This window comes from Quercus suber, unplaced genomic scaffold, assembly GCF_002906115.3.
Source record: "Quercus suber isolate HL8 unplaced genomic scaffold, Cork oak 2.0 scaffold_250, whole genome shotgun sequence".
Lineage (NCBI taxonomy): Eukaryota > Viridiplantae > Streptophyta > Magnoliopsida > Fagales > Fagaceae > Quercus > Quercus suber.
In genome coordinates, this window is record NW_027069706.1 from 301770 (window position 1) to 316315 (window position 14546).

Genomic DNA, 14546 nt, shown 5'->3' on the forward strand with positions numbered 1-14546 from the left:
CTTGGGGATGAATGTTGCCTCTAGAGTATCAAACTTGACCACTCTTTCCACAATGGGAGTGGACTCTTTGAAGATATCGGTGTAGGTCTTTGAGTCAGTAGGAGTCCTGAACCTTTGAAATGTAGATTCTCCGGATGACTTATACGATAAACGAGTCCGTTTAGCAACCGGGGTTGGCGGATCATCAGTGACAATGCCTTTGCCTCTGGATGAACAACGAGATATCTGCAACAATGTTGACATACAGAAAAGAACCAAAATGCAACAGCACAGGAAGCAAACATCAGATTGCTTATTGTCAGGAAAGAAAAGACCAATTTTTTTTTTTTAAACATAAGCACAATAACAACACATTAACTAGACTAACCACAACTCGGAACACCAAATATCATGAGTGGCAGAACATTTCAGAACAGATACTCACAATATTACATATGACAAAAAGCCAAAAATATAATATGAGGAATGCACCACATTCTAGAACCACATCATATAACACTGTCTTTCAATAGACAAACTCATGAACAAAAAAAAATCACAGAGAACCACAGTATGGGCAAGATAAAACCATCAAAACACACACCATACAAACCCATAGACACATGTTCAAACCCATTACAGCTCAACACAACAGGGACACTATTCACACCAAAAAGATACTTGAACCAAGTACAATGAAGGAAGATAGAAAGAATCCATACCTTTCTTTTGCTGTTTGATGAAGACATGATGTAAAAATGGATATTTTTCAGTGAGAAACGGAGTGTTTGAAAGAAAAATTGGGAAGACAGTGAACAGTCATAAAACTTCGAGGGAAAAACTAAAAAACGATTTTAAAAACTGTCTTTAAAACGTAAAACACGCGTTTTTCACAACTTAACCAAGTCGCCAGTAAGTCGCCAGATCAAGCCGCGAAACACTGTGAAGAAAAGATTCTAGAAGAATCTTCTAAGTGTTTTTAGCGACTAGAAGGTTTAGTCGCGAAAGAGTCACGAGCTGAGCCGCAAAAATCACTGAGTAACCCTTGCGATTGGACCTTCCACCCGCAAACAAGCCGCCAAAATAAGCCGCGAAAAGAGCAAAACACAAGTTTTTCAAAAATTTTCTAAGTATTTTTCGCGTCTAGAGTAGTAACTCGCCAGTAGATCGCGAGAATCTCTGACTGAGCTCGCGACTGGGGCTTGCGACTGTGCTGACCCGCGACTTAGTCGCCAAAACAGGGTACCACTGTTTTTTGAGAAAATTTCACAATTTTGGAAAAACAAAGTACTTTCCAAAGACAAAACAAAAATACTCAAAAATCTTTTTGTGTTCGTCCACTAAGATTGAGCATGTGAAAACACATTTAAACAAGTACAATCACACAAATGAATATGACATTCATTGAACATAGACTTAAGTGATGTGTGTGGATATAAAAAATGAGATAGTTCTTAGTCCAATGTGAAGCTTCAATGATCAATTCAATCAAGGCATACACAACTAGTACTAGATAATGTGACCTATCTCAATTATAGAAACATGCATATATGACCTCCCACAAGTACTTGATACCACTACTTTGAAGCTTTTCATTTGGCTCCATATTCAGCATATTGTTTGCAATATTTGAGCAAAGAGAATCTCATTGTGAGATAGATGCCTGAAATTTTTGATATTTCAATTGATGAGTTAGCCTTTGGCTTTTTGAGCATCACACATTTTATTTTGGTCGCTTTCCCTTTTTCCTAGTCAAATACTAGTGTGTGCGACAGGCTTTTGCAGCTCTATATCTCTTTTCATTTGGAGATTTACATTTAGAGAGCTCTTTTAAAGCATAAAAAATAAAAAATTGGAAGATATATAGGCATGAGTCTATGCATGTCTCAAGATCAACAAAATCATTCACTAATCATTCATGACAAGCTTGAAGATCTATTTACAACAATCACATAGATTTCAGAATTTCTTTCACAATGATATGGGTGCATGATAGACAAGCTATGCTCATTAAATGCACAAAGCCATAAGTACAAAGGTACAGGGCAAAACATGCTTGGAGACAAAACTCAACAAAGTGATCAAACTTTTTGGATTTTCAACTTTTTATGTGTTTTTGGATTTTTTAACACAAAAACAGTAGAAGAAAGATTTAAAAAAAAAAACTTAAACACAAACAAACCACAAATTAAACAAATGCTCAAAAACACAAAGCAACTAACCAATCTTATCCACAAATCATAGGAAGAATTGATGCATGGACACGTTATGATGCTTATGCATGAGTACCTTTGTCACCCACACGTCACGTGCGTTTGGGGTGATATCTTTGATGGACTGGGTACGAGTGTTAGGACTTTCAAACCTCCTGTTGAAGCTCTCCAAGCAGGTGGTGAAGGCACCGATCATCTTCATCACGTCGGTCATTCCGGGATCATGGTTTTGGCTCCTTGATTGCTCACCACCCCAAGACCTCAAGACACTTCTTCTTCCTCGTGACTGAGATACATTTGCATTGTTGTCTGCTCTTAGCTTTTGACAGTTGGGTCTAGTGTGTCCTTGCAGTCCGCAATAGTGACAAATATAGTTTATTCTAGGATCCTGCTGCTGTCTTGGAAGAAATCTTCCTCTAGCTCCAAATCTGACTTCAGAATGATTTCAGGACTTGTTGAATTCCCATTGATTTGCCACATTCTGTTTCTTCTTGACCTCAACTTTCTCTGGAGTAGGCTTATCAACAGCCGTCTCATTGGTTTTTACAAACTTTACTTCCTTGGTGACTTTGACTGATGAGCTGCTCCCTCCGGTATATCCCAACCCGGACTTGTCTGAGGCATGTTTTTGGGATGAAATAACATTATCTAACTTCCTGGAGGAGATCCTATCTACCTTGGCATGAGATTGTACTACCTCTTGCTCAAGGAATCTCACTTTAGTGTAAGCTTTTGATAGCTCACCATTAAGTGTTTCAATTTCACATTTTGCCTCTTTATATCGTGCCAGGAGACTTTTGTAATCTTCCTCAGCTCTCTTCATCTTCTTGATAGCTGCATTAGCCACTTTAGCATATTCACCGGTCTTCTCAAGGAGCGAGTTGTAAGTCTCTTGCAATCCCACTGTTTCTCCAACTTCCTCATCTTCAGACTCTTCGACTATTCCCATAGACTCCAAATCAGAATGTTCCCCAAGCTCTTTTACAAGTGTACCCAACTCGTCCAAAGTCTCCACATGTGCAATGGTCATGAAAGCAGAGTAATTTCCTTCTCCGTCACAGCCATCTTCAGAGTCAGAATTTGATGAATCAGCATCACTCAGAGTTGTAGCATAGACCTTTCCTTTTGTTTTCAAATAATTGGGACATTCCTTTTTGAAGTGTCCATGTCCATTACACTCGAAACACACAATGTCCGAGGAAGATTGAGACTCCTTCCCTTCTTTCCTTGTAAACTCTTTCCTATCACCTCTTGAAGAAGAAAATTTCCTATCATTGAATGGTTTTCCACTGTTCTTCATCTTCAGGAATTTTCGGAAGTTTTTCGCCAGATATGCTACTTCCTTCTCTACTCCATCTTCTTCTGAAATATCATGAGATGCTACTCTCTCATCAATTGTTTTAAGAGCAAGTGATTTGCTCTTCTTCTGTGAGGGCAGGGACAACTCATATGTCTGCAGAGAACCAACCAGCTCTTGAACCTTGATGTCGTCAAGATCCTTGCTCTCTTCAATGGCTGTAACTTTGAGCCGGAAAGATTCTGGTAGTGACCGGAGGATCTTCCTTACAATCTTTGAGTCCTTCGTCTTTTCTCCCAAGTTGAATTTACCAACAACCACTTTGTTTAGTTTGCTATAAAATGAATCAAACGACTCTTCATCACTCATTTTTAACTCCTCAAAGTGAGTAGTCAGCATTTGAAGTTTTGTGTCCTTCACTTTCTTAGTTCCCTCATAGGTTATCTCCAGAATTTCCCACGCTTCCTTGGCAATGGAGATGTGAGAAATCCGGTGGAATTCTTCTGGAGAAACACCGCAGAAGATAGCATTCAATGCCTTGCTATTTGCATTTGCTGCTGCAAGAGCATCCTTATCCCAATTTTCCTTAGGAGCCTCCGGTTTAGTCCAACCTATATTAACTGCATCCCACACAGTCTCATCCATAGAACACAAAAACGCCCTCATTCGGACTTTCCAAAATGCATAATTATTACCATCAAAAAATGGTGGAACATTGAGAGATTGAGACCTATCCATCTCACAAAGAGGTCAAGGATCACACTCAGGTATTAAAACCACAACAAGTGCACCCGCTCTGATACCAATTGAAAGTTCAAAAAGGGTATAAAACACCTTTCAATGTTTAGACCCCAAATTACAAAATTACCAATTCAAGCTTAATATCAAACGATTAACGTGCGGAACATGAATATAAGCTAAATACAAAATTGATAAACAAACTAAGCCAAATATAAACACATCCACAGCAGTAAATATAAGGCAAAGGTAAAGGGAAAGAAGATGCAAACATACGGACAACACACGATGTGTTATCGAAGAGGAAACCGAAGTCCTCGGCGTAAAACCTCTCCGCCGCCCTCCAAGCGGTCAAATAATCCACAAAAGAATGTAGTTGGAATACATGAACAGCAGAAGACCCTCCAAGCCTAATCTACCCAAGTACCTAAACCCTCCAAGCTTCTTGCTCCAACGAGGTTGCACCGAACCTATTTCTTCTCTAGCTTCCCGGATTCCGCTACTTGACCATAGCATCAACCAATGTATATTGGTTCCTTTCCAAACTGCTTCCCAAAGTACCAAATAGCTCCTCTCACAGACATGGGTGTGGTGAGACAAGGGTTTGGTAAATGATCTCTCAAGGGTATGACAATGGAGAGGAAAAGAGTAGAGGAATTTGTAGAGTCTCTTTAGATGAAGATTGGGGATGAATCAATCTTGTATTTCTCTAGGGTTTTCTCTCACAAAATTCTCTCTGGAAGCTCTCTCAATATGATAGGTATAAGGGTGTATATATAGTAGGGTGAGAAGGGAATGCAAAACGTCAGTTTTTGCCAAACAGGGTAAGTTGGCGACTTGAACTCGCGGCTTGGCCAAGTCGCGAAATCAAGTCGCGATGTAATGGCCTGGCCAGACTGGAACTTTTGTCCTGTAGCGTGATAGCTAGCGCGACCCTTCAGCTTCCCAGTGTGCCTCTCACGTGACTGCATTTCGCGGCTTGCCAGTCGTGAACCACCTGCGAGTCCTAGTCGCGAGACTCTATTTTTCTTGCACACTCTTGAGCTTTTCTTCACATCTTCTCACACACTACCCTTACAATTTTCCCACCTAAATACAGGGTTACTAAGTGCTAAATTACAAGCAAATTGGTCACGGAATAAAGCCAATTAGATGGTTGATTAAATTCAACCTTACACACAGGGAGATCGAACACTAATTAGTGAAAACGCATATTTGTACTATAAAGTACGCGTTCGTTTGAAACTTTAAGAACACTTCCATCTCCTGTTTTCACTCCAAAGTTATAGAACTATACGCGTTTTTTTATTTTTTAACATGATAGTATAAATAGCGCTTGTTACAAAAAAGATAAGATACTGCTACTTTTTTTTTTTTTTTTTTGGAAAAGCCAGACCAGTAAGTCTGGGAATTTATTCAAAAACTTTAAAGTTCAGTGAACATCCCTTACTACAAAAGCATCCCTTAAAACAAGAGGGATAATATCTGGTGGAGAATCCTCCAACTAGACCTGAAGACTTGTCACTGTGCTCGCTTTTTTGGCTACTGCATCAACAACTGAATTACAATCTCGGGGAACATGATGAAAATCTACCAGTTGAAAACCCAAAGCTAGAGCACAAATGTCCTCTATAATATTTCCATGGCTGGTCTGATCGCCATTGGCCGTGGTAAGAGCATTGATGATCACAGCTGAGTCTCCTTCAATTACCACCCAAGTCAAGCCAATTTCTGCAGCAAACTTCATTGCTCGGAGACACGCTAGAGCTTCCGCAGTTGCTACTGATTGAGGCATCGAAATTAGCAACGAGAGAGCACCAATAACCTCCCTAGCAAAATCATGTACGATAACTCCAATGCCTGCTGAATTGGTGGACCTGAATGTGGCTGCATCAAAGTTCACCTTATAGAAATTATTTTCAGGGGGGTCTCCATTGTTGCAAAACGATTGGATCAGGGGGAGCTGGGGGCTCGGACTAAGTTGCAATGAAATCTTGGAGAAGGGTACTAGCCATACTACAAATCTTGGTGAGTGGATGAACTGGTCGACCAAAGTGTTTAGCATTACGCCTATTCCACAACAGCCATGCCGTGATTGAGAAAAGTTCTAGCCTGAAGTCGTCCTGAGAGTGCATGAACGTGGAAAAAAGGTAGCTGAATGACACGGGCTGCCCAGCTACATCTTGGTGGAACCACTCCATTGAATGCCACACACGCAATTTCTTTGGAAAACCAGAAAGCATGCAATGTGTCCTCTATTCGAACCTGGCAGCCTTCACAGATTTTTGATGTGACAATATGGCGGTGGTGGAGCTTTGCCAAGGTGGGTAGAGCATTATTACATGCCTTCCAAATGAAATGCTTGATTTTGTTTGGGGTTCGGAGTTGCCAAATTCTCTTCAAGAATTGTCTCGAGCTTCTGGGTTTGAAGGACTTGCACTAAGAGCTAAATCACATGATATAATCAGTTTGCAGGCACTACTAGTAGTGAACATGCCCGAAGGGGTACAAGCCCTAATGATTCGGTCTAGAGGGAGCCTTTCACTCAAAGGAATGCCAAGAATTTCCGAGGCTTCTTGGGGTAGAAACAGCTGTTGCACAACATCAGTTTTCCATGTTGCATTGTATTGGTCTATGAGTTCACTCACCTTAGTATCATGTGGCATTAGAGGGATTGGGGAAACAACAGACCTGTTCAGTTGTGAAGGCATCCATTTGTCCTGTTTTATGCGGACTAATTCACTATTGCCAATGCGCCATACCATTCCTTTTCGAATCACGTTTATCGTGCTCAGGATGCTCTTCCATGCATAGGACCTAACCCTTGAGTCTTCTGCCTCTAAGATCGAGCACTCAGGGAAAAATCTAGCTTTGAAAACTCGATAACACAAGGAATCCGGGTTATTGATCATCCTCCATACTTGCTTGGCTAATAGAGCTTCATTGAACTTCGCAATTTCTTTGAAGCCTAATCCCCCAACTTCTTTGGCTTCACATAATCTCTCCCACTTCACCCAATGAACCTTTCTGCTATCACCGTTATAACTCCACCAAAACTTCCGGATTAAGACTTCCAATTCTTTTATAAGACCCCTAGGGAGCTTGAAAGAATTCATCGTGTATGTTGGAATTGCTTGAATGACTGATTTGATAAGGACTTCCCTCCCAGCTTAAGATAAAAGCTTTTCCTTCCATCCTTGGATTTTTTTCCACACCCTTTCCTTCAAGAATACAAAGCTTTGCCTTTTAGCACGGCCTACAAGTGTAGGTAGCCCCAAATATTTTTCATATTGTCTAATGGTTGGGACACCCAGATATGATACTGCTACTTAAATACACTTGTTTCTGCCCAAAAAAAAAAAAAAAAATCTTAGAAGTTCTCAGTGAATTATGAATCCCATCCCTTGGCGTCAAATACTGAAAAATAGATATAAAGAATTAAAAAAATCTCAATGCAACCTATCCAGTTGGTCAAACAAAGAATCATAGTTTAATATATCTCAAATAAAAAAAAAATCTGACAAAACATAAACACTCAATTTTGCTGTAATTATGTATCATGGTTTCCTAACACACACACACACAAAATTGTATATATAAAAATTTAACTACAAAATTGATTATAGTCTAAAGTTATACTTTTACTCAATAAAATAAAAATTACCACATATTTTGAAATTCTAACTATTTAATACATGTTCTTAACGCTCTTAATATACATGTCAAATTTTGCATCAATTGGATACTATTACTATAAGATATATAAGTTTATATTTTATGTACAATTTTAAACTACAAAACTTACAATTTAAACTATTTATTGATAATATAGCTATTGATTATTTAATTTTCTAGAAATTTTGCAAATATGAAAGATATATATATATATATATTTTTATTGAGAAACACACACACACACACACACACAGGGAAAGAGAAATGATTCTAACACAAAGACAAACCACAACTCCACTCAAAAGCCATGGTAACCTCTTAAGAGAAAGGAGACAAGTTATACTACACACAACACACTCTCTTAAGCAATGTGGGACAATTACCTTTTTTTTTTTTTTTTTTTTTTGAGAAACAAACACGTACACACACACAAGGGAGAGGAAAAGGGTTCTAACACAAGGCACATCACAATTCCACTCAAAAGCCATGGTAACTTTTAAGAGATGGTGGACAAGTTATACTACACACAACACACTCTCTTAAGCAACGTGAGACAATTAACCATTCTTTTTATTTTTTGAGAAACACAAGTATGGAGAATATAAGAATAAAATGTAATTTAATTGTAGATTATCAAAATTCATTTCAATAAAAAGATATTAAATAAGATTGTAGCCATGGACGGAGGTAGATTTGACATTGGATTTGGAGGCAATGCCCCCCCCCCACCCCCCCCCCCCCCGACCCCCCAAATTATTTTTATAAAAAATATTAGTGTATATATAGCTACTAATTTTAGTAATTTTGTTCTAAAAAATTACACTTTACCCCCCTTTAACAATATCATTGATTAGTTTAAAAGTAATGCTATAGTCATAAACCTTTTTACAACATTTTTACAAATTGTTGAGGTAATAAATTCTTATTGATTATCATCTAAACCCACTACTCACATCACTTTTTTATTTACCAATAACCAATCACCACATTAGTAACTTGTAAGAAAAAAAAATTGTAACTCTAGCATTTTCCTCTTTCTAAAGAACATAATAAATTTTATAGGTCTAAAATTTAAAACAAATACAAAAGCTCAAAAAAAAGAAAAAGAAAAAAAAAAAAGCTCAATAACAAAAATTACTAATAGTAAAGCTAAACACAATTAAGCTCAATTAACCAATTTTACCCAAAACAAACGACCCAACCTTTTAAAAATTTTAAATAAAACAATTTTGTCCTCACTTAGCAATCACATCGAACACACAAAAATATAATAAATAATAAATAAAAATCCCTTAGCTTTTAAGTAGCAGAACCAAAGGCCAGAGTTGCCACAAGTAGCCAACAACAAAGCTAACCCCCAAACTTTAAGTCCTGGCTCCATCTCTAATTGTACCCTTAGGTTACAATCAATTTTTATAGCTAAAACTTGTTCATATATATATATATATATATATACACACGTTGGGTTTTTGTAAAGAGTTGTGTTTCAAATACAACAAAATGTCACAATAGTTGAGGTGTCGACACATTATTGGTCAAAATAAAATAAAATATTAACTCACAACAACTAAAATAAGAGTATTGCTAAAATATTTTGACTCTTTTTTTATGTTCATAGATTTTCTCAGTTTTTAATGATTCAATAATAAGGAGTATGAAGATTTCAACCTTTGATTTTCCTAATAAAGCAAAGGAGAAATAATATACCCATAAACTACACAACTCATAATAATCGTGGTTAATTTTGTGACCATGATTATATTAGGATGTTCCAATAATTATATCACACTTGGCAAGAGTTAAACTGTCATGATGCATGGATTATTATATTTATCTCGAAATATATATGGTAAATAATACCTTTTTTTATTTAAAAAAAAAGTATTATTCTCGTATAATTTTTTCATTGTTTCCACATTTTTATGCAGAATTTTTGAAACATACTTTAAAAAAATGCTGAATGTGCGTACCGTATTTTACTAACTATGCATATCCATAACAATCAAAGTTTTATGCGTTTAATCTGGAAATTCAACAGAGTTTGAACAAAGAATTACAAGTTTTGATAAGAGGATTGGTAAATTGTACTAAGAATTTGAAAAGGATTATAAAGGCACACAATTAGCCTGATTTTAAAACTCTAAATGCATTAAATTAGGTGATTATATTGGATACATTACACTAAGTACAGGTTTCTCCCTCTGGACAAATCCAATGGTGCAAGAAGAACTTCTTTCCGAAAGAATTTAATGTATATTAGGAAACGGTAACTTTTTATTTTATTTTATTTTATTTTTATTATTGTATCAAAATTTATTGTAAATATGTATATACTTTGCTGCATGCCATTGGTTGTAACAGTAACGTGGCTTTAGAAATAATATTACACTTCTTCCTATAGCATTTTTGAAATAATATTTTCTCAAAACATTGTCTTATCTATGTCCATCTTTGTTATATAAAAGTACTCAGATTGGATGATGATAGATCTGTATCCAGCCTTTATTTGGAAGAGGGGAAACAATTGTGGCGCCGGTTAAAATGATACTAGATTCAAACGGCTGTGACCGACTGACATCCTTTTGAATTTGGCCTTGTTTTAAATTTCAACCTAGTAAACGTGGTTTGGCCTTAAAACCTGTGGGGTAGGCTTGATTGGATGCGAGCTATGAATACAGAAAGGATGAAACAGCAAACTTGTGGTATGGAAAGAAAAACACATGAAAGCCTTTTGGTTTTTTAGCACATAGTTTACAAGATATCGAGAAGAATATAAATTCTTTTTTTTTTTTTTTTTTGATGGAATAATGATTAATGTCTTAAAGTTGCTGTGTTGGGTAGACATGGCAAAACGGATCAGAATTTTCTGACCCGACCCGACCCGAACCCGATTTTTTGACCCAAAGCAAAAACGTGTTGACCTGTGACCCGACCCGTGTTTTTTGTGGGTCAACCCGAACCGACCCAAACCCGAACTATTTTTTTTTAAACTTTTTTTTTTGGGTAAAAAAATAGTAAAACTAAGACAATATTGGTTTAATTGTTTATTGTGAACTTTAAGGAAACAATTTATACATTTACATAACTATAAACAAATTAATTGAAAGATTAATGATTGAACATTCTGTAATGAGTAAATATTTTTAGATATCAAATAGCAAAGTACATGCCAAGATAATCTGGTTACAGTAGAGTTAAAAATATAGATTTAAAATTGTAAACATGTGAGAAACATTCACAAATGTGAAAATAGTGAAGCTAAAGTATCAAATTAGCATAAATTATGAATACTTAGACCTATTTTTTAATAATTTATGTCCAAAATAAATGGCTTTTCGAAATAAATTATGATATTTCCTATAGTGTGTGTTGCTTAACAATAATATAATATTCATAAAAGAAACCATGTATAAATAAGCAAGCAATCAAATTTTAAAGTATATCTCAAATTGAAATAGAGTGTCAACCACAACCGATAATAGATTATAAAATTAATTTTTAAGATTGTAAATTTCTTATATGTTTTTATTCGTTATCAAATGAGTTATCCAATAAGTTATTTGTAATTTTGTTTTATATTTTGGAATGTTGATATTGTGTAGAAATAAAACTTGTGTATTTGTTTTACTTTTCTTTGTGTTATTTTGTTGTAGATAGTAATGTTAGGATTTGTATAATTTTAAAATTATTGAATAAGTATTAATAAATTTAACTGAGTTCATTCTTGATATAAGTGGTGAATTTAACATAATGCATTTTACATCAAGTAATTTGTTACATAACTTTCCAAATGGCAGATACATGTTGTTTTCTTTATAAAAATTAAATAAAAAAAATTCATGTGAAAAATACGGGTCAACCCAACCCGACCAGAACCCGATTGCCCCGAACCCGAACCCGATTGTAACCTACTTAAATGACCCGTTTGACCCGACCCGCCCGTTTTGCCATGTCTAGTTCTGGGTAAGGTCTGAGAAAGTGGGCCTAAGTGCCCAACCAGCTCCCACGAATAAATAAGGGAAAAAAGAGCCCAGATAAAAAAAGACAGGCCCAAGCAAAGGGAGTTCGACCCGGGCAAAAGGTCAGCTTGATCACGTATGAGGAACTGGCTCATGCAAGTGAGAAGGAAACAGCACTTCTATGGTGATGATTTTCCCCACCTTACTTTTCCTTAACAACCCACCAATTCTGCTTACTTCTAGGTCTTTACCAAAAGCTGTCAATAAAATACATTTGGGTCTACTATGAATTTAAGTCCTGTCCTTATATATGTACCAGTCTTCTTTTCTTTATTTATTTATTTTTTTGAGCCCAAATTTGGTAAGAATGGGATGTAAAACTCATGTTTTATATCATTTAATAAGAGATGTTTGGTTTACCTCTAGTATTTTTTCAACTAGATATGTCATTTTTGTTTTAAATATACAATAGCAAGTGGTAGTGAATTTTTATCTTTATCTTTTCTTTAGTTAGTGGGTGATGTGGCAGTTTGTCATGAAAATAAAAGGAGATTCCAATTAAAAAAGTACTTGAGGTAAGTCAAACCCTAATAAGAGATTGTAACATTAGCTTTTTTTTCTTAAAACTTAATACATTCTACCACACTTAATAATATCTCAATAAATTCACATTTGGGTTGAATTTTCAAATGGGTATTAAAATTAATTGAGTATGGTTGTGCCTATTTTTTAATATGTCATAAGATGATGTGATATGTAAGGATTAGTGGGTGTAAAACTTGGGTTTTACACCACATTCTTATAAAATTTAATCTCTTATTTTTAAAGGAAGTTTTATTTTATTTTAGATTAACTATAGAACCATACAATGTTCATAGTAATGGACAAATAAGTTGATTACAGAGGCTTCACTGTGATTGAAGCTCTCCATCATCCTTTAGCCAATGCACTAAACTTTATTATTATTATTATTATTATTAGATTTTTTTTGCATATTATAGTTGCTTCCCATAATTCCCAATCTTGTTGGGACTTTTGTTCACAATCTTACTTGTTGGGTTGCCCACTGTAAGTGGGATGGGCCCCCTAATCATTTATTACTTTCCCAAGCCTTAAGCATAGCTGCTGTTTTATGAGTTTCCAGTTGTAAAATGATAAGTTGGTAACTGCCTGGGCCAATCCTTTGGTTGTTGGGTGCCTGGGGTTAGATAAGGCAAGCATCTTTTATTTTGTCAACTCAAATACACAATCTTGTAAGAAATTCTCTTTGCATGAAACTTTATAATTACTATTTCTAGTTGGTTGCTTTGTTATATCCTGAGAGTGAATTGCTTCTAAGCTGATAGCTAATACCTTTTGACAACAATTATCACCTTAAAGAAAGTATTTTTAACATGCCTAAAAGTTGTTTTTTTTTTTTTTTTTTTTTTTGAATATTCATTCATGCTCACACATTATATTTTAACATGCCTAAAAGTTGTTTTTTTTTTTTTTTTTTTTTTTTGAATATTCATTCATGCTCACACATTATTAATTTATTTTTTTATGCCTACATTACTGATTTTTGAGTCTGTATACCACTATCCCTCACTCATGTAAAGCAACCCTTAAAGTAAAGCCCAGGCTAGCTAGAATCACACGCATTGAGTTTTTTGTTGGGCCCAAGCCTGCATGGTTGATGTTGCCTAGAAAAACAACGTAATCTAGCCCATCAAAGTTTTGGACTTAATGGAGAGCCCATATGACCTAAAATGAGTTTTAGCCCAAACCCCACTCTAATTTGAGAAACTCTGAAATCACCGGAAGGCATATACAACATATTATCAATACGAATCGTTTTTCTTTCAAGCACTTGTACCAAGCCCTTTCTCTTTTGATGAATTTTAAAAAGGCACTGCCATCTTCTTCAGATTTATGAGATTTCTATCTTTGAAAGAAGTAATTAATTTTCAGGAACACTGTCGTTTATTTAATATGTCACTTGTTCATGACAAAAAGTTAGTATATTTAAAAAAAAAAATAGTTTGCTTTGTTTGCTTTTAATAAATTTATTTATTTTAAATTAAAAAAAAAATCTGAGATAAAAAGAAAAGCAAAAGACAAAAAGCAAAAGTGATTTTTGCCAAATTTACACAGGTCAATTTCTCATTTATAACTTAAGCATTTGGCCTGGCACCAACTTTGCTGACGTTTGGAAAAACTTGGTCACCATGCATGTTATGTGGATTATCATTTCCAAAGTACAATTTAACTAACATTTTATATCTATAATAAAAGCCATGGTGGTTTGATTTATGGCTTCCCAAATCACTTTAGGAGACGAATTGCTCAAACCATTGTACGTTTGAGAAACTTTATTAACACAACAAAATCTTTCAGTACTCTTGTTTTTAATTTTTGTAAATGATCATAATTTAATATTATTTTATTCTAACTTATAAAAGATTGTCACTTCAACTATATGAAAATATTGCGATAATTTATTGTGTTCTTAACATAACTCTTATGTAATTTGGTTTAAAATTATTTGCTTACAGTTAGTAATGTCTAATCTTTAAGCAAATAAGTTAGCCAAAAAGACTTATGCCATATTTATATGATAATCATAGGGTCACAGTTGACGTAACGTGCTAATCAAGTTTTCAAACCAGAATTTAAATAGATAGACCAATATATGAAGCTACA

General features: G+C 35.3%; 2 protein-coding genes across 2 annotated transcripts; both read right to left on the minus strand.

The window, feature by feature from the left end:
- Nucleotides 1-2637: 2637 nt before the first annotated feature.
- LOC136070656 (uncharacterized) lies at nucleotides 2638-4155 on the minus strand. The gene is made up of 2 exons (XM_065780889.1): nucleotides 3532-4155; nucleotides 2638-3342 (listed from the first exon to the last, which is right to left on the minus strand). Exons 1-2 carry the CDS (start codon nucleotides 4153-4155, stop codon nucleotides 2638-2640), a joined length of 1329 nt encoding a protein of 442 aa, XP_065636961.1.
- Nucleotides 4156-5731: 1576 nt separating this feature from the next.
- LOC136070657 (uncharacterized) lies at nucleotides 5732-6292 on the minus strand. The gene has a single exon (XM_065780890.1). The coding sequence runs from the start codon at nucleotides 6290-6292 to the stop codon at nucleotides 5732-5734; it is 561 nt and encodes a 186-aa protein (XP_065636962.1).
- Nucleotides 6293-14546: the final 8254 nt, after the last annotated feature.